General features: G+C 49.6%; 1 protein-coding gene across 1 annotated transcript; it reads left to right on the forward strand.

Annotated features, from left to right (window-relative positions):
• The first annotated feature begins 15,913 nt into the window (after positions 1–15,913).
• Positions 15,914–17,379, forward strand: LOC125942133 (uncharacterized protein K02A2.6-like). Its single transcript, XM_049660263.1, has 2 exons — positions 15,914–16,936; positions 16,984–17,379. Exons 1-2 carry the CDS (start codon positions 15,914–15,916, stop codon positions 17,377–17,379), a joined length of 1,419 nt encoding a protein of 472 aa, XP_049516220.1.
• Positions 17,380–19,113: the final 1,734 nt, after the last annotated feature.

The following is a 19,113-nucleotide window of genomic DNA, read 5'->3' on the forward strand; positions in this document are numbered from 1 at the left end:
TCTTTTCTGATTTTATCCTTGCCTGTTCACAGATGTGCCAGTTCAATGAATGAAAAAAAATGAACTAGTGTCAAAAGTCAGAACTGCACATAGTTAAAAACTTTTCTTCTTAACACCGTGCAAAGTACCATCCAACAAACATTCTTCACTGGCGTTCTTAAAAGGTGCAGCAATAGTTTAGCTACAGGCATTTCAAACAATGAAAACTTTGTTGCATGCTCACAGTAGTGCTCCTTTGGTAGCAACTGCCACCACTCTGTGTGAGAAACTCTGCATCATGACAGCTGTCTTATTTTTTTCCACCACACAGCAAGCCCACACTCCCAATGTCCAATGTACTACACACTGTGTATCTCCATCAGCCATGCTAGCTCTCGTGGACCATTTGGTGACCAGTGAACAAGCACTTCTACTTCAATGTCATGATCGAAAACGCTAATATTGCCAGACGCAGTTGAGAACGTCCATGCCACCCAAGGTGGTTATAAAAAAAATCCCGGTGATTACGATACTCCCTAATGTGAATTTTGGGCGCGGCTGTTCAGGTGTTTTGAATTCGCAATATATTGTGGCAAAGAATTTGATTCTGAACGGCAGGGTCCTCTCGGCGGCGGTGCTGAGCCTCCGCTTGGACAGCTCGTTTAGCATCAGCGACGCGAGCGGCAGACAAAACATTTCCACCGGTTCCGTCGCTCATTGCTCAGAAAGAAAGCGCGAACACGGGAACCAGTGTCTTGCAGGGAACGCATTCCTTCCCCCCTCCCCCTGGGTGGATTAGGGTGCCTCGATGCCCAGCGCCGCGCTGGCATCGAGGCACCCTAGGGTGGATGGCTGGCAGGCGCTCCGCGTACGGGTCTGCGCCTGTCTGCCACGCCTAGCACGCCACCCGCGACCGCCTCTTTCTCTTTACTCCTCTACCCCCCCCCCCCCTATTTTTAAAAATGTGTGTTCAGTGCAAATAAAGATTATTATTATTATTATTATTATTATTATTATTATTATTATTATTATTATTATTATTCTCATGCTGTGCCGGCGCAGCCGAAGTAGCGCATGCGCAGTGGGGCCGAAGCCCACGCCAGCGCTTTGTTTCCATATAGTATCGGTGGACGCGCTCGCGGCATGCCTGGTCGCTGCAGTGGAGCACGTCTCGTGCGGTACTCCGCTTTCCTCGCGCTCTCTTCGCTCTCGCGGTCGTTCATCCCCCGCTGTGCTTCGCGTTCGTTCTTGCATCCTTCGCTGTGCTCGTTCGCTCGGTTACGCTGAGGGACGCCGATGCTAAACGCAGAAACAGGCGCCTAAGAGCTGCGCTCTAAAAAGGTTGTTTTTTTTTTTTTTTTTTTTTTAGAGTGAAAATGGCCTATCAGTAGTGAAGTTGGACTGATGCACTCCGCGGCAGCAATCGATAGCGCAGATGTCTTGATTCGCAATCTTGCCCAATGTGGCGCCACACGTTTTTTAGCGCAAACATGGAGACAGTTTTGAGCTTAATGTCAACCAGAGTGAGTGTTTTATCTAGGAATGGAACAGCAAAAGGGCTCGTGCTTTGTGTGGAACCAAGCCGGTAAGGGCTTTGTAGAAACACTCGGTGTTTCAATTTTTCACTGCGCAAGTTCTGGCCTTCTTACTTAAAAGTCTTGCTGTTGAGTTCAGTACAATTACCCATTTCTTCAGCTGTCCTCATAGGCAGGTGAAGTGATTTGCACCCAAGAAATATTGCAACCTACTTTCGGCTACCGCCAGAGAATAAGCCCAACCTTTCGTTTGATGTTGTGCCTTTCTCGCAGCGTGTTGAACAGAAATATTCTGCCACTATGATTATATGGCTTCACACTGTAGCATTGGCTTCAAACTTGGATCAGGCTGTTTACATTGTACATATACTTAGCTCATCACGGACCGCACTGTAAGGGAGGGGCAGAGTTGCGTATGCTTAGCTGTGCTTACCCACTACGATCAAGCGGGTCTCATGTTTGCAAACTCGACTTGTTTAGCGGCCCACGAAGCTTATACCCTCCGCACCGTAATGAAAGTGTGGGGCCAATTTTTTGATCATGTAGGGTAAATGTAAGTACCTGAGTTGTTTTTTTTTTTTTTTTTTTTTTTCATTCCGTAACAAAGGGATTGCGGAATCGAATCCCGACCGCTGCGATGCCGCTTTCACCGTCACAACGTATATAGACGCATCGATCCAGCGCAGCGGGCACAGCTACAGAATTTTAACCCACTGGCTTCCAAGATTTTGCATTTTTTTGTCTCTCCACTACTTTATAAGGCAGTTTTTACGAGGGTGCGACACGAATAGTAACCGTGGGCATGACTCTCTCAGTGACGGCAAGAAGCATACTTGTGTAAGTTCGCCCCTGCTGTACTGACGCGATTACACGACTGCTGCTGAACGGTAAAAGTGCGCCTCTCGTTATTTGTGCGCCTAAGGAAAGCAACATGCATTCGCCTTTTTTTGTTGCGAGCGGATGAAAATAATCAAGTACGCTGTGGCCGCGCGAAACACGGCGCAGGTCCTCGCGCTGCGCTGCCAGCCATAACGGCAATCGAGGCGGTGTATTGAATCGCGGTTTTCCTGGATTGCCTTGGTCGCAATCTCTCTACACGCCCACTAGGACAGTTTTTCTTCCCTGTCGCTCGAACGCGTCGCCACTCGTGTTTGCGGGGCGCTTTGCAGCCCGCCTTTCCATATACCTGCCTGTAACGACCTTGGGCTCAGGAGGTCAGACGTGTGGTGCACAGGGCAGAACCGCGTGCGTGCGCCCGTCTTTTAGAGGCGGAGGTGACCGAGGCACTGAAGCACACCGCACATGGCGTGACCGAAACGGGCATGGCGAACAAGTCGAAGCGCCTACTTGTGGAAAGACGCTCGGTGATCCAGACAATGTAGCCGTCCTTTTGTCCAATCAGTCCTTTCGGCAGTCGCCCTCGCATCTGTGTGACGCTTTCGTTACCATTAGTGCCGACCAGCTGTTGCGAGTATATTAAAGCAGGCATAAAGACAGCCACGGGGAATTGAAGAAGCGCGCAGCTGTAAGTATATCGCTTGTGTGCGTCTTCCTTTAAGTGTATGTATAGGACACTTTCATTGCGCTAAGTTACTTATAATGGTCATCCTATAACTGTTAGGCCAACGAAGAATCACTGTAGGTCGTTGTGTAAGCAATGATAGCGAAGCGCAAAATGATTGCGCGATGGAATCGGCGTATTACATCGTTGATGAACCTGCGCCTTCCGAAGCACGCCCCATGCAGTCGCCTCAGCAGCCTGCTATAACATCGGCCGACCGTGCTGTGGGCCGTGCGTGGTTTCTGTACTGCTGGTGCCCTCCAGGCGCGCACTTTTCAATCGTTACGAAAGTGTGATTTAATGTGCTGCAGGTGCTACCCGCGGAGGTTATTCTTGCGTCTTGTGGATTGGGGCTACAGGTAAATTAGTGGGCGAGGAAGGGAAGCCTCAGTCCAGAACAGAGTATACCATATACCGGGTGTTTCAGCGAACGCTTTGAAAATGTTTTAAAATTTTCCTGTGGCAGAGCACAGTTCTAGTCCATGCGTTGGTCTGCACGAAGAAGCGGACATACTTGCACAAAAAATTGAAATTCATAATCGACTAATTAAAAAATAACTAATTACGTTTTAATTAATTATCTTATAGCCCATATTGCAATTTACAAATTCTAGCCGCGGAGTTCGCAAGGTGGATCCACTTGGAACGAATTCTCAGGATGATACCAGTTTCGAGAGATTAATTCCAGAAGTTTGCAAGAAATGCATTGGCGTTCCAGTTACTTTTGTGCTTCAATGCATAAAACGATGTTTTGTTAAGTGCAACGACAGTGCATTTTTACTCGTAAGTGGTGTCATCCGCACAATTATTTTCAAGTGGATATACCTTGCAGTCTCACCCGCTAGAATTTGTAAATTACAATATGTGCCATAAGGTAATTAGTTGAAAACTTAGTGTTTTTGTTAATCGATTATGCGTTTAAATTATTTGTGCAAGTAATGTCCGCCTCTTCGTGTAGACCAGCTCATCGAGTAGAGTTGTGCTATCCGCCACTGGCAATTAAAAAAAAAAGTTGAAAGTGTTCGCTGAAACACTCTGTATATAGCAGGCGTTTTTGCGAAGGCTTCTTGCAATTTTTGAAATCGCCCGTGGCAGGTAGCACAATTCTAGTCCTTGAGCTGGTCTAGAGCACTGCACGGACTCGGGCTTACCCGAAAGCCCGGGCCGGGCCGGGTAGAGGAGTTTTTTCACGGGCTCGGGCCGGGCTCGGGCTTTCTGCGTGTTATTCTCGGGCTTCTCAACTCTGAAAAACATGTATTTTTCGGTCTCGGTCCGGGTTCGGGCCGGTTTCGAGTGGGGCTCGGGCCGGGCTCGGGGGTAAGGTAGATTATTTCCGGGCCCGGGCCGGGCCCGGGTCTCGCCATAAAAGTTTTGATCGGGCTCGGGCGGGCCGCCCAATGTGACAACGGGCTCGGGCCGCAAAAATCGGCCCGTGCAGTGCTCTAAGCTGGTCTACATGAAGAGGTGGACATTAGCTGCACGAGAAGTCTAAATGCATCATCAACTAATTAAAAAGTTAACTAATAAGTTTTTGAAAGTAATTACCTTACGGCGCAACTGCAAGGCATATATACTTGAAGAATTCTGTGGATGACATGCGCCATCAAACTTGCGGCAAAAATTCATTCTCGTTCTACTTAGTTCTTGGCATAGAACGCGGTTTTATGCATTGAAGCACAAAAGTAACCGTACCGCTAATGTATTTCTTCGCAAAGTTCGGCAATTATTACCTCGAAACTGGTGTTAACCTGAGAATTGTAGCCGGGGATCTCGCAAGGCGCCGCCTTGCGAAATCCCGGGGTACAATTTGTAAATTGCAATTTGTTCCGTATGGGGTAATTAGCTAAAACTTAATTAGTGATGTTTTGTTAAGTCGACTATGCATTACGATTTCTCCGGCAAATAATGTCCGCCTGTTTGAACAATCCAGTTCGAGGATTACAATTCTGCTATCTGCCACAGGTGATTTTTTTTTTTTAATTGCTAACCAACTCTTCGCAGAAGCACCCAGTATAACAGGAATGCCAATTCAAGCTTCGTGGAGCAACACATAGGTAGTGTATAGCGTTGAAAATTTCTACAGTGGTTAGCGAACGCCTCCCTCCGCGAACCCTCTTCCTCTGAAGCAAGGGTCTCCAAGCTTGTTGACAAGAGGGCCGGATTTGCGACCAGGGGCAAGACAATAAACAATTAAATAAAAATGAGTGAAAATAAATTCGTAAACATAAGTAACGGTACTGGGCGTTGACTAAAACCTTTATTCCAATTATTCGACGTGCTTTTTTCACATTATTTATTATTAGCTGCGGTCACCTTCTGGCATGCATAACTTCCCGAAAAGGAGCGAAATATTTTAGGATTAGAAATTCGCTTTTACCGCCTAGTCACCGTGGGTATATCGATTTGAAATGTTGAACATTCGTGGTAGAAAACAAGCTTGTTCACATTTACAGGTAGCGTCGCATGGTCGATCTGTTCGATTCGCCTGCACCGCCTGAACCGGTTCACGAGGTGCTGCACCCTATACCATTCGTTTCAAAAGGTGCAGTGCTGGTTCACGATTTTGCTGCACCTTCTCCATTGACGGTGCCAACTTGGTGCAGGCGTACAGGTGCGAAGCAGCAGCGCAGCAAACGACGCAGCACACGGACGCAAGCGTCGTTGAAACCCCGCTTACGCGCGTCTGATGTGTCTACGCAAGTGTGGGGTGTATTTACGCCTCCAGAAGCCGATCACACCTGTAGTTAGAGGCAGTAAAACTTACGTACGCGATGCACATTAGTCGGCCAAAACATAACACCTGCAGCGCGTCCTCACTTCGGCATTCGTTTCGAATGTCGCGTTGTGCCTTCACCATAGAAATCGAGCTGCACAATTTCCGAACTTAACGTGCACTGCCGTGAACTGGTTCAGAGTGGTGCAGGTGAATCGAACGGACCTGCAGTTTTCTTGCTTGTTCATAGTCATTCTATCTGCACCAAGCAGGTAACTACAGGACGAATTTCAGCAATGCGGAAGTGGAGGTACTCGACTGGCTGATACGCAAGCAAGCGCTCGGACTCCCACCCGGAACGGCTACTTTTCGCTTCGAGGAAACAGGGGTGTACAACAACGCACGGGAAATCATAGAGGCCCACCTGGTAAGCCAGAAGGGAAGGCTACTACGCACAATAGCGGGACGCTGCGTCTTGGAACGTCTTGGATATTCCGTACTGAAGACCAGCGGGCTGACAAAAATCCCAACGCGAATACAAGAAACTATGCACGTCTCACTGATTCCCAGGAACATGCACCCAAACTTCCACATCGAACGGCGACAAGCCCGAGCGCAGGTGCTCGCGAGAAATTATGAGACCCACCCCAATGTCTTGTACGTAGACCCGGCCAGCACCGCAAGAAGCACCGCATTCGTCGTCAGCGTAGTCGACAATCACGGGACCGAAATAAATGCGTCGTCGGTTTCCAGAGCGAGCGCTGCGGAGGCAGAGGAACTAGTGACAGCGTTAGCCATCATGACGAGACCGCATTGGGAGTGCGTCATAGTTCTGACGGACTCTCAGACGCCATGCAGAAATTTTACCAGGGCCAAAATTTCCAGAGCGGCACATCGCATTCTGAGTGGAGCGTACCAGCTCCCACCATACATACAGATCGTGTGGACTCCGGGGCATGAGTCCTTACGCGGCAATCAGCAGGCACACGCCTACGCCCGAGCGCATGCACATCGGGAGCCGTGAGAGGGCAGCGCCGAGCAGTTCCACCCCGAGCCCATACCATTAACCTACACGCACATCCTACAACACTATCGCCTTTCACGAAGAACACTACCCCCACCGCATAATGCTGTGACGCGAGAGGAAGCCGTAATATGGCGAAACCTCCAAACATACACATATCCACATTTGAGTCTCTACCACGTCTACACCCCGCGCTGTATTCCTACAAATGCACACACTGCGATCAATGCGCAACGCTTTACCACGCTTGCGCGAACACACCACAGCTCACACCCATAACACACCCCATCACACGGCAATGGGAGGCAGCGCTGTCCAGCTCCGACTCGACGGACCAGCTCAACCTGGTCAACCGAGCGAGAAGGACAGCTAAGGCCGTTGGCCTCCTGGACTGAAGGACTACCCACTGCACAGCGGAAGAGCTACCTACTCTCGTGTGCTCTTTCCTATAAAGTTTACTCTCTCTCTCTCACTCGATGAAGTGTGAAAAACGCCACCATTCCTTACAAAGGGTCCTTTGTTTTGCTGGTCTGTCCTTACGCAACTCCGATATTTCTATGAATTCGTGTTGACTTGTGTGCATAGTGTTCATATTTCGGTAATCATCGGTAGAAGCGTAGGTCAGTTGGTGTAGCCGTGTAGCATTGACAAGAATCAAAACGTTACAGTGACGTTTGACTTCGTGAACTCGGGTGACGCGCACACGAAGCTATCGGCGCCTTGATGATTAGACTGTCCGCATCGGAGATCGCTTTCAAGATATGTAGGGGTCGCGCGGTCGCGCCAAACGCAGCAGCCGTTTAGAACGCAGCACATATTTAGATCTACGAATTGTAGCTAGTATGTCACGCATATCCACTTGAAACGAGTTCTCAGGATTACGCCAGTTTCGAGATATTAATTTTCAAAGTGTCCGACGAAATGCATTGGCGTTCCCGTTACTTTTGTGCTTCACTGCATAAAACAGCGTTTTCTTAATAAAGTAAGTGGAACAACAGTGCTTTCCGCAAGTTTGACGGCGCATATTGCGAAACCGGTGCCATCCCAAGAATTCATTGCAAGTCGTATGATACGCCTTGCATACTCACTAGCTACAATTTGTAAATTGAAATATGTTTGTAATTGAAAAAGTAATTATTTAAAAATTAATTAGTTTAATTATGTTAATTATTGAATTAAGCATTTTAATTCATCGTTGTAGTAATACCCACCTCATCGAGTAATTTAGCTCCGGGGTTAGAATTGTGCTATCTACCACAGCTAACTTTTGAAAATCAGAATGGCACCAATTGGAAAGGATACAAATTGCAACATATAAAGCAGAAGCAGCTGATTAGCAAAATATCAAAGGGGATAATCGCACCAATAAATGTAGTATAGTTCTCGCCCCCCCCCCCCAAAAAAAAAAAAAAAAAAAAAGGAGGGGAAGAGAGTATTCACATACTTACTTTAGCGTATTCACATTTTTTTTTTTTTCAATATTAACATATGTACAAATTGGAAAGCATGTGACGACAGCAAAATGCCGCAGAGGGCAATAAGGAGAATTGTACAACGGCGTGCTTTCTTTTTTTAAGAATACGCAGCATTTTTAAAGATCGGCTGTGACAGATGGCATAATCGCTGATATTACTGTGGAATCTGTGTATCGTGCGCCACATGCTGATCGTAACGCATCCATGCATGATATTGAGCAAATTTTCACTTATTCGTGTAACGTTAATAATAAAGTGACTATAACAGGCGACACAAACATTGAGACTTTAGGAAAGTATCATAGTGATTACGCTAACCTACTAAGCTATCACGGTCACCACAATTACATTATCTCGCAAGACCGTAGAGGCTTGGGCTAGTCGGTACATACTCGGTGTGTACCTCGGTACGTACATACATTATTTCGCCTACTCGCATTACGGATACTGCAGTGCAGCATGCCTAAATCACATGCCATGCAACATCTCCCCTGAAGTGAGCCTTGCAGGCGTTACACTACTCCTATTGCTTACTTATTTTGCACGTGTGTAGCATAGCCGCATGCAGACCCTGGCGGGAAAATTATTACTAAATAGACAAAAGAAAAAGGTTCTCGCTTTTAGAAGTAAATTTTATTGATTATGAGAACTTAGGGTACTGGTTTGGGTGAGTTGGCATAGCATTCCATGCCGGTAGGTTATTGCGCGCAAACTAGAGAACGAAGACGGCAGACTTGACAAACACAAGTGCAAACTTTCAACTAAGTTTTATTGGCGAAAAGGGTGAAGTATGGTGAAGTTTGATGCTTATAGCCAATGTATGACGTGCATCCGGCTGGTAAAAACACGAAAAACAATGAGAACAAGGAATTCTTGAACACGCAATTGGAATATGAAAACGGTGACACGTGCGGCATGCACCGAATGATATCTATGCGCAACGCATGCCTAGAAATGCTATATACATGTATATATTTAGCTTTTAGCCATTGATCTTGCCATAGACAGTTCGGTCACCAAGCGCCCCAGCCAGATGACAAGATAAATAATTGAGGCGGCAGAGATTAATCGCCTGAGGATTAAATGCGTCAGTGTGGCTTCGATTGGGCTGTCACAAAAAGAGCTGAATTATCTATGGCAACATCCACGGCTCAAAAAAACATCATTTCTAGGTAAGCGTTGCGTACAGATAGGTCCGTCGCTGTGCGCCGCACATGTCACCGTTTTCATATTCTTAAGGATTTACTAGCTTGTTCTATTATTTATTTTTTATTTTTTTATTGGCGCCAGCGTGCCCTACGGCATAAATCAGCCAAGCTCTTAGCCTCTAGTTGGTCGGCATTTTTCGTGTCCGCGTGCGCGGTACTCACACAAAAATGTGGCCCGATCCCGGAGACAGTGCGAAGAAGCGGGAAGCGTAGAGTATGCTGCTTCTCCAAGAGACATCACGTGACGTCATCAGGTCACATCATCACTTGACGAAAACGTCATTGCGTGACGTCACGTTCGGCGCGACGTCATCTGATTACGTCATCAGGCGATGTCGTCACGTGACGATGCCGTTATTCTCGTATATTCGAATTACAGTCCGAAGCTATCATGTCTGAAGCTTGCGTGTGTAAGTAGTACTTGACGAATTTTCTGACGCGATTTACTGAGAAATTCAATTAGTTCTATAACGCACTTGCGCTTGGCGGAGGGCCTAGGAGAATGGGGATGTACGCTGCATTTCCGCACACGTGAGTGCGTGGGTGACGTACACACGTGCGCACACAATGTATCTGTCCTTGATGCGTGGGCTCTCTGCCCGTTGCGTCTGTGGCACAGCGTGTGCTGCGACCGTAATCGACATTATGGCAAACACTGTCCAAAAAGAGCCATCTCATAGAAAATATAATCATCATCATCAGCCTATATTTATGTCCACTGCAGGACGAAGGCCTCTCCCTGCGACCTCCAAATACCCCTGTCTTGCGCTAGCTGATTCCAATTTGCGCCTGCAAATTTCCTAACTTCATCATGCCACCTAGTTTTCTGCCGTCCTCGACTGCGCTTCCCTTCTCTTGGTATCCATTCTGTAACTCTAATTGTCCACCGGTTATCCATCCTACGCATTACATGGCCCGCCCAGCTCTATTTTTTCCGCTTAATGTCAACTAGAATATCGGCTGTCCCCGTTTGCTCCCTGATCCACACCGCTCTCTTCCTGTCTCTTAACGTTAGCCCTAACTTTTTTCGTTACATCGCTCTTTGTGCGGTCATCAACTTGTTCTCGAGGTTCTTTGTTAACCTCCAAGTTTCTGCCCAATATGTTAGCAGCGGTAGAATGCAATGATTGTACAATTTTTTTTTCAACGAAAGTGGTAAGCTCCCAGTCAAGGTTTGGCAATGCCTGCCGCAGGCACTCCAACCCAATTTTATTCTTCTGTACATTTCCTTTTCATGATCAGGTCCCCTGTGAGTAACTAACCTAGATAAACGTACTCCTTTACAGACTCTAGAGGCTGACTGACGATCCTGACTTGTTCCCTTGCCAGGCTATTGAACATTATCTTTGTTTTCTGCATATTAATCTTCAAGCCTACTCTTACACTTTCTAGGTTAAGGTGCACCCACTAATTATTATCATCATCCGCCTATAAAGACACCCACTAATGATTATACAACAATTAGATATGGCCCGCGGGCCGCATAAGCGTCAACCGCGCACAGTCAATCACAGCTACGGCAGGGCTAGATAAGAAGACGCGTGTTCTTCTTCCCGTTCGCGTTTGATTGCGTGACCTACAATTAACCCGAATATTGAGCGCGTGGGAAGATAATGCCCATCAAGCGGCCATCTTTTTCGGCTGACTGTTACGTGCTTTTTCCCGCACCCACAGTGTATGGGTCGCTCATTGATATGGCTTTTGGATTTAATACGGAACATCACGGCGACGACAACAGCGCAAATTTGCCTGGAGTGTCGATATACGTGCTTTCGCCATAAAGCGCGAAATAGAAAATTGTTAGCAAAGGATATATATATATATATATATATATATATATATATATATATATATAGAGAGAGAGAGAGAGAGAGAGAGAAATGAGAATCACAACTACTTCTATAAAGTCTTCTATAAATTTCGTTGTCATGATCAGGGTCCCCTGTGAGTAATTGACCTAGATAAACGTACTCCTTTGCAGACTCCAGAGGCTGACTGGTGATCCTGAATTCTTGTTCCCTTGCCAGGCAATTAAACATTATCTGTGTCTTCTGCATATTAATCTTCAACCCCACTCTTCCACTTTCTCGTTTAAGGTCCTCAATCATTTGTTGCAATTTGTTTCCATTGTTGCTGAACAGAACAATTTCATCTGCAAACCGAAGGCTGCCGAGATATTCGCCGTTGATCCTCACTCCAAAGCCTTCCCAGTCTAAGAGCTTGAACACTATTCCTAAGCATGCAGTGAGCATTGGGGAGATTGTCTCCATGCCTGACCCCCTTCTTGATAGGCATTTTTTAAAATTTTCTTGTGGAAAACTAAGGTATACCTGTGGAATCTTTGAAGATATTTGCCTATAGATATTCACGTATGCCTCCTGTACTCCTTGATTACGCAAAGCCTCTATGACTGCCGGTATCTCTACAGAATCAAACGCCTTTTCATATAGAAAATATAAAGGTATTTAATTAATTAATGCCCGGTGCTACGAGACGTGTGCGACGGTGTCGCCTTCTATTCAGCCGCAGGTCCTGTGTCCGACTTTTCTGGCCTCGGTTCTTCCCGGGTGACGATTATGTTGGTGCCGACAATTTCGGCCTTGTAGCGTACGCGGCAGTCCAGAACCGTTGGTTACCGGCCGAGAGCACACAGGCTTGGCGTCGCTCGCCGTGCCGCGAGCGTTGTCCTGCTTGTTGGTGGCGTTGAAGTGCTTCAGGACCGTCGAACTGTACGCCGGGGGATGTTCCTGAAGGGCGGTGCTCGGGCGAACGCCTTGTTGTTGCTGTTGTACGCGTTGCCGCCTGAACGTTCCGACGAAGACTTGTTCATGCGCGGGGGCTTCTTGGCCTTGGTCACCAGCGCGTCGGACTCGGGAACGCCACCGTCATGGGACAGGCGCACAGTCATGCTGCCACCGCTGCCGGAAGCCTGATTCATCGCCGACTTTATGCCGGGCACCTCGTTTCTCTTCGACAGTGCTGGCGATGCGCAGCTGTCGTCGGCTCCGCAGGTCGCCCTGGGCGAGGATGGTAGTGGGGCGACTGCCGCGGAGTTCTTGTTTCTGAACGCAGCGGCCCCGGGTGGGTGGCCCGGCACGTGAGTGGCCGTGGTCGGCAACGGCAGCTTGTTCGCCATTTCCAAGAAAGGCGGCAAGCGCATGTGGCTCGCGGGCGTCTTGTTCTTTCGCGGAATCCTCGGGTTGTTCGAGTCCCTGGGCCGGTATGGTCCTAAGCCACCTCCGGTTGCGCCCACGGCGGCGACGGCGAGCTGTTTACCGCTTCCGGGTCCGAATCCTGGTCTGTCCTGCGGGGGTGGGTCCGGCGTCCATGGCGGCGCGAGATCCCTACGAGGGAAAACTTGCTTTTCTCGGCGGCTCTGTGAGCGCGAGAACCCTTGATGCCACTCGAACAATCTGGGCCGGCCAAACGGTGGTGGTGGAATGGGTGGCTCGCCGAGAGTAGCTATGTGCCAGCTGGCAGCTGCAGCAGCGGTGGCTTCCTTGGTTACGGCAGGTATGTGCCGTTCGAATGTGCACCCATTCCACTCAAACGGCAATGTCTGCAATATCTGCAATATCTTGTCCGTTCTTGCCGGCACGTTGGGCCCACCGCATTCTCCCGATGCCTCGGATGTTCCTCCTCCCTGGAAGGGCACGAAGTAGAGTGGACCAAGAGGGCGGTACCCCGGAGACCGCAGCATACGTATTCGGGTGGGCCGCGTGTCCCAGATCGGCGGGATTCGTCCCGTGGCCGCCACCCGGCGTCGTTTGTGGGCTCCGTTGTCCCTCATTGATGATCCAGGGCAGGGACGGAGGGACACTCAGCGCGAAGGGCTGGGTTGTGGGGGTGCAGCAACTCCTACGGTTCGTGGCGATCCGGTGTCCGAAATGGAACTGAGCCTCCTGGCGCTCAGCGTCGGCCACCCCGTTTCTAGCGTGCGGGTGGCCACGAGGTCCCGCGACCGATCCCCGCGAGATCGTTCTTCGTCTTCCTTCGTCTCCAGCCGCGATGTCGCTTCGGACTTCGTCTAAAGCAGCTTGTGGAAATGGGTTTGTGCCATTAATTGAGGCTTTATCATCATCAGCAGCAGTAGTTCCCACGCTACCATGGAGGAAAGAAACAAAATTTCCTTCCTCCATGCACGTTACTACGTTGCACAGCTTTTAGAACGGTATGCCGACCCTATTAGTAGTTGCTTTGATATATTACTCTTTACTTACTTTACAACGCAGTGCTCAAGTGTGAGCGTGGCGCACTGTACGCGGGGAGACGATCGAGGCTCCGCAAGAATTAGGTGTGCAAATCACCAATGAAAGCACACCGCTCCCATATGCTTATCGTCATGCAAGAACCGAGTTGGATGCGTCATTTATGACTGCGCAATAGTGTCGTTACGCATTGCCACCACTGAGATAGCGGTGTAAGATTAGACAAACTAATGTTATTCATTGAATTGTGAATTACCTGACGTTATCGTGCCATTTAGAAATGCCGCCAAGATGTAGTATTTGTTTTTGAACGGAATGAAATAACGGCGAATAATGCGAGATCGCAATGATATAGCACGACGTTTAATTCCATAATCGGTGTGCATCGACAGGATATTCAAATTTAGCTTTAATTACGACATGTATGTATACATAATAATAATGCACCTTTCGTCGGCGCTCAGAAAAAATACACGTAAAACAGCAAAAGTTCGAGTGTTTCGCGATATTGAATTTCTTTAAAATGACTTTACGGATACTGTGCATTGTTTTTTCTTCTTTTATTGCGATAGCAATTATATAGACATTAGAGGCGCATCCATGCCGCCGCCGCCGCCGTGCTGTCACGATATCGACTGCGCACGTGCGACCCACACGTTGAGGGTTAGAGAGAGAGAGAGAGAAAGACGTTAGAAGGTCTCCATATACGCGAGAGACGCGCAGTGTCTTTGGCTGCAAAAAATTACGTAGAATCTCCTCAGGGAGTTATCTGAATGATGCGTAAGCATTTCGTAGTAACGACGTGGTGTTGCTGGTAATCCTAGCACTGCTCAGCGCCTGCGGTCGTCTTGGCGTCATTACGGTAGATGCGACAACGCTGCGGCGACATGAACTGCTGCGGAAGGCGGCGCAACGTGAACTGATGAGGCAAGCAAACTACTGCAGGTGGCGGCGCCAGGTGCGCTGATGACGTCCCGATCCGAAGCCAGGGCTGCTTCACGGTTGTGGCTTACTAAAGGTGTGCCTAGTGCGTGCCTGATTGCACACGTCACGTGGTCACAGAGACGCGCTCGTGCCACTGCTCGCGCGTTCGTCGTCGTCTTCTTCCACAACTGGCGAAAACATTGCTGCTGGCTCTATCTTGAAAGAGGTCGTCTTACGCGAAGGACGGACGGACGCACGGACAGTTGCCTCGTCGGGTAACCATAGAAATGCTTACGCATTTAAAACTGTACCTCCACCTAGCAGCCGCGGCCATTGAGACAGAGCTTAAACGGCAGCTAGAAAGGGGCTTTGTCTTTGAGTTTCCGCGTAATTAGAAATATGTTTTTGCAGAGGTCGCCACAGTTCAGCCCCTTTTGTTAGGCTGCCACCAGAGTGTGGTGCCCCCTGTAACTTGCGTGTGCTTATATATGTTCGGGCCCAATAAAGAGAGGGTTACCCTTTTCGTATGAGCAAGCTGCGTGTTCGACTCGGTCCGTCTCTGCGTGCCCGTGCCCCCGCGGCACTAACCACACGACATGGTGGCAGGAGTGGGGTTCGAACCCACTCCCACATTCGTTGTGGACAAATTGGAGAGCGCAGGCGCGATCCGCAAGGTCGACAAGCCAACACCAGGGTGCTCCGGCCTCATCGTTGTCCGGAAAGGCGATGGTTCCTACCGGCTCTGCGTCGACTTGACTCAACTGAACAAGGTCGTCCTCCGGGAACGACATATGCTACCAACTGTCGAGGAAGTCCTTGGCCTCCTCGGCGATGCAACAGTTCTTTCGAAGCTCGACGCGACCGCAAGATTCCACCAGGTGAAGCTCTCTACAGATTCCCAAGAGCATACAACGTTCATCACCCCATATGGCCGATACTGCTTTTGCCGGCTCCCCTTTGGCATCACCTCCGCGCCAGAGTACTTCCAAAAACAGATGGCAGGAATCTTGGAGGGCCAAGAAGGAGTCGCCAATATTATAGATGATATTCTGGTTTTTGGACGCACCCGCCAGGAACATGATGCCAGACTGAACCAGGTGCTATCTCGCCTTGCAAAAGCAAGCATCACATTGAACCAGGACAACTGTCGTTTTGGGGTACCTGAGGTCTCCTTCCTCGGAGTCGTCGTCTCAGCACAGGGCATTGGGCCAGATTCAGGCAAGGTCGAAACAGTCAAAGCCATGGGAGCTCCAACGGACGTCGCCGGCATTAGAAGACTGCTCTGAATGGTGGATCATCTTGCCATATTCTTGCCTCACATCTCGGACGTCACAGCGCCCATCAGAGCCTTACTGAACAAGTCTGCGAGTTTGGTGTGGCAGCATGAGCAAAAGGCCGCATTCGAGAAAATCAAGGAACTCTTGACGTCAGACAGGTGCATGACCAAGTACCACCCGTCGTACGCCACTACGGTGTCTGCAGACGCAAGCTCATTCGGACTCGGCGCAGTTTTGCTACAGGCGCAACCCTCTGGAGAGCGCCTTCCAGTCGCGTTCGCTTCGAGGTCAATGACCGAGACCGAGCAGCGTTACAGCCAGACCGAAAAAGAAGCTTTGGCAACGACGTGGGCTATCCAAATGTTCGATGAGTTCGTCCGTGGCATCACCTTCGACGTCGAGACTGATCACCTGCCACTCGTTTCACTTCTGGGCAAGATGGAACTGGACATGTTGCCGCCTCGTATTCAGAGACTACGGCTGGAGACCATGCGATACCAGTTTCGTATGCTGCACGTGCCAGGAAAGCTGCTAGCCACGGCCGATACTTTGTCCCGCATCACCCACAAGGCACCCACTCCCCTAGACACTATTGAAATTTTTGCAGCACAGGTAGTCGGCTGCACGTCGAAAGTCTTGCCACTCAGCCCTAAAGACGTGCGACAGGCACAAGAGTCTGATGGCGAGTGCAAGGTCCTCGCCTCATACTGCCAGCATAGTTGGCCACAAAAGTCCATGATAGCACTGCACCTCTCAAGGTACGCCTCTGTGGCAGACGAGCACTCTGTCTGCGACGATGTTCTGCTGAAAGGAGCCCGGATAGTCATCTCATCGTCCCTTCGGCCGGCGGTCTTGACGCTGCTGCACGAAGGTCACCAGGGCATCAACAGGACTAAAGCCCTAGCTCGGGAGTCAGTTTGGTGGCCCGGCATCTCGGCAGACATCGCCTCTCTTGTCACCAACTGCGAACAGTGCGCTTCCACCCGCGTGAGCTTTGCAGAGCCCCTGGTCTCCGCGGCTCTACCCATGGACGTACCTGGGAATTCCTCGGAATGGATTTGTTCCACCTCAATGGCCAGACGTTCATCCTCTTGGTGAACTATTACTCAAGGTTTCCTGAGGTGGTGACCCTGAGGAGCACGACAGCTCAGGCAGTCATCGACGCTCTCAAAACTATCTTTGCCCGCCATGGAATCTCGCAAGAAGTCAGGTCAGACAACGACCCACCGTTCTCGTCGCAAGAGTTCGCGGCGCTTGCAGCGTCGTACGGCTTTAGCCATGTGACCAGCAGTCCACACTACGCTCAATCGAACGAAGAGGCGGAGAGGATGGTGCGTACAATCAAGGACCTGTTTCGCAAGTCAAGGGATCCTCATCTGGCTCTGCTAAGCTATCGGGATACTCCAGGAGTCGACTGCTTTAGTCCAGTCCAGCTGTTGATGGGACGTCAAATCAGAACCAGAGTCCCAAAGTAAGACTCCCAGCTACGTCCCAACTGGCCGCCAAGGAAAGATGTCGTCGCCAAGGATGTGGCTTACAAGCGGAAGCAGGCCGACAACTACAATACGCATCATGGAGCTCGAGACCTACCGCCACTCCAAACAGGTCAGCGTGTCTGGGTGCGACCTGATCAAATACAGGCTACGGTCCTCAGTCCGGGGCAAAGACCAAGAAGCTACGTGGTTGAGACGGAGAGAGATGGCACCCTACAGCGCAACTGGCGTCACCTAGCGCCTACTGCCTCCGGAGAGGAACCACCAACACCGCAGCAAATTCCCCGTCAGGAACCTCAGCCTGCCAACGTTGCGGAATCAACACTCGGACACTCTGTGCAACAGTCCCCTGCAGTCAGGCACCGCAGTGACGGTGTGATACGAACACGTTACGGCCGGCCTGTTGTTCCGCCGGGCCATTTGAACTTGTGAAACTTTTGACGCGTTTGGCTTCCTGAGTCCTCCCGTCTGACCTTCAAGGCTTCAAGGGGGGAGCTGTAGAGGTCGCCACATATCAGCCCCTTTTGTTAGGCTGCCACCAGAGTGTGGCGCCCCCTGTAACTTGTATGTGCTTATATATGTTGGGGCCCAATAAAGAGAGGGTTGCCCTTTTCGTCTGAGCAAGCGGCGTGTTCGACTCGGTCCGTCTCTGCGTGCCCGTGCCCCCGCGACACTAACCACGGGACAGTTTTCTCGTACATTCGAATTACAGTCCGAAGCTATCATGTCTGCAGCTTGTATGTGTGTCGTACTTTACGAATTCTCTGACGCAGTTTACTTTGAAAAATCGAATTAGTTCAATAAGGCACTTGCGCTTAATTGGCGGAGGATCTAGAGGAATGAGCATGTATGCTGCACTTGCGCACATGTGCGGGCGCGCATGACCTGCGTCGATTGTGGTGGTGGTGCTTGTCTAACGTCGGCAACTGCTTCGCTGTACAGTCGCGATCTTTTTGAGCGTGAACACGGGAGCGCGTGGCTTTATTATTGCGATAGCAATTATTGACCCTTTTCGCGGCGCAGTTTGTTTTAGAGAAACGAGATGGCGCTCACGGCGGCACGCCATTACACGCCATACCTCTCCTCAGCGACCGCGCACGAATACGAAACCATTACCGCTTCTATACCTTGCTTCTGTGCGATCAGCTGTCGGAAATGCAACTGAGTTTTCGCTAACGCACCGTGCTCCAATCGTGCTATATTGAATCATGTGGATTGAAGACGTGTGCAGTAGTTGGCTGCAAAAATAGTGACTGGCATGTTAAGGAATAGAATGAATCTGTGTGGCCAAGTTCGCGGACCGCTGCTGCAACTGTCCGAACGTGTTACCGGCACTTCGTGATGTACGGCTTTCCTCGAGGATACAGAAATTTGCTCATCCGCCAGCCTTGTATCGCTAACCTTCAAAGAAAGGGCTTCATCCCCAGAACGTCGGCAAGAGTGAGTACCACTCGTTAAACAATGTCAAAGGGAGTAGCGCCGCTTCCTGTTATAGTAAGTTTCGCGCACGTTATCTATACAAATTTGTCCCAAATGGCAGGAAAACTTACGCCCACTCTATCGCCGACGTATCAAGAATAAGTGAATGGGCGCACAATTGAATATATGCGCACTGTATACGCGCAATAAATGACGGACTACACCGATGGCGCACGAATGGGCGAAGCTGAATGTTTCGTGACGGTCCACAAGAGTAAGCGAGTTACTAGCAGTAAT

This window comes from Dermacentor silvarum, chromosome 1 (genome assembly GCF_013339745.2).
Source record: "Dermacentor silvarum isolate Dsil-2018 chromosome 1, BIME_Dsil_1.4, whole genome shotgun sequence".
NCBI lineage: Eukaryota > Metazoa > Arthropoda > Arachnida > Ixodida > Ixodidae > Dermacentor > Dermacentor silvarum.

What these genes read in the sequence shown, in the direction of transcription:
- LOC125942133 (XM_049660263.1), top strand. Translation starts at nt 15,914, where the DNA reads ATGGTGGATCATCTTGCCATATTCTTGCCTCACATCTCGGACGTCACA. An exon ending in CCGCGGCTCTACCCATGGAC is followed by an intron (nt 16,937 to 16,983) that starts GTACCTGGGAAT and finishes CTCAATGGCCAG; the next exon opens with ACGTTCATCCTCTTGGTGAA.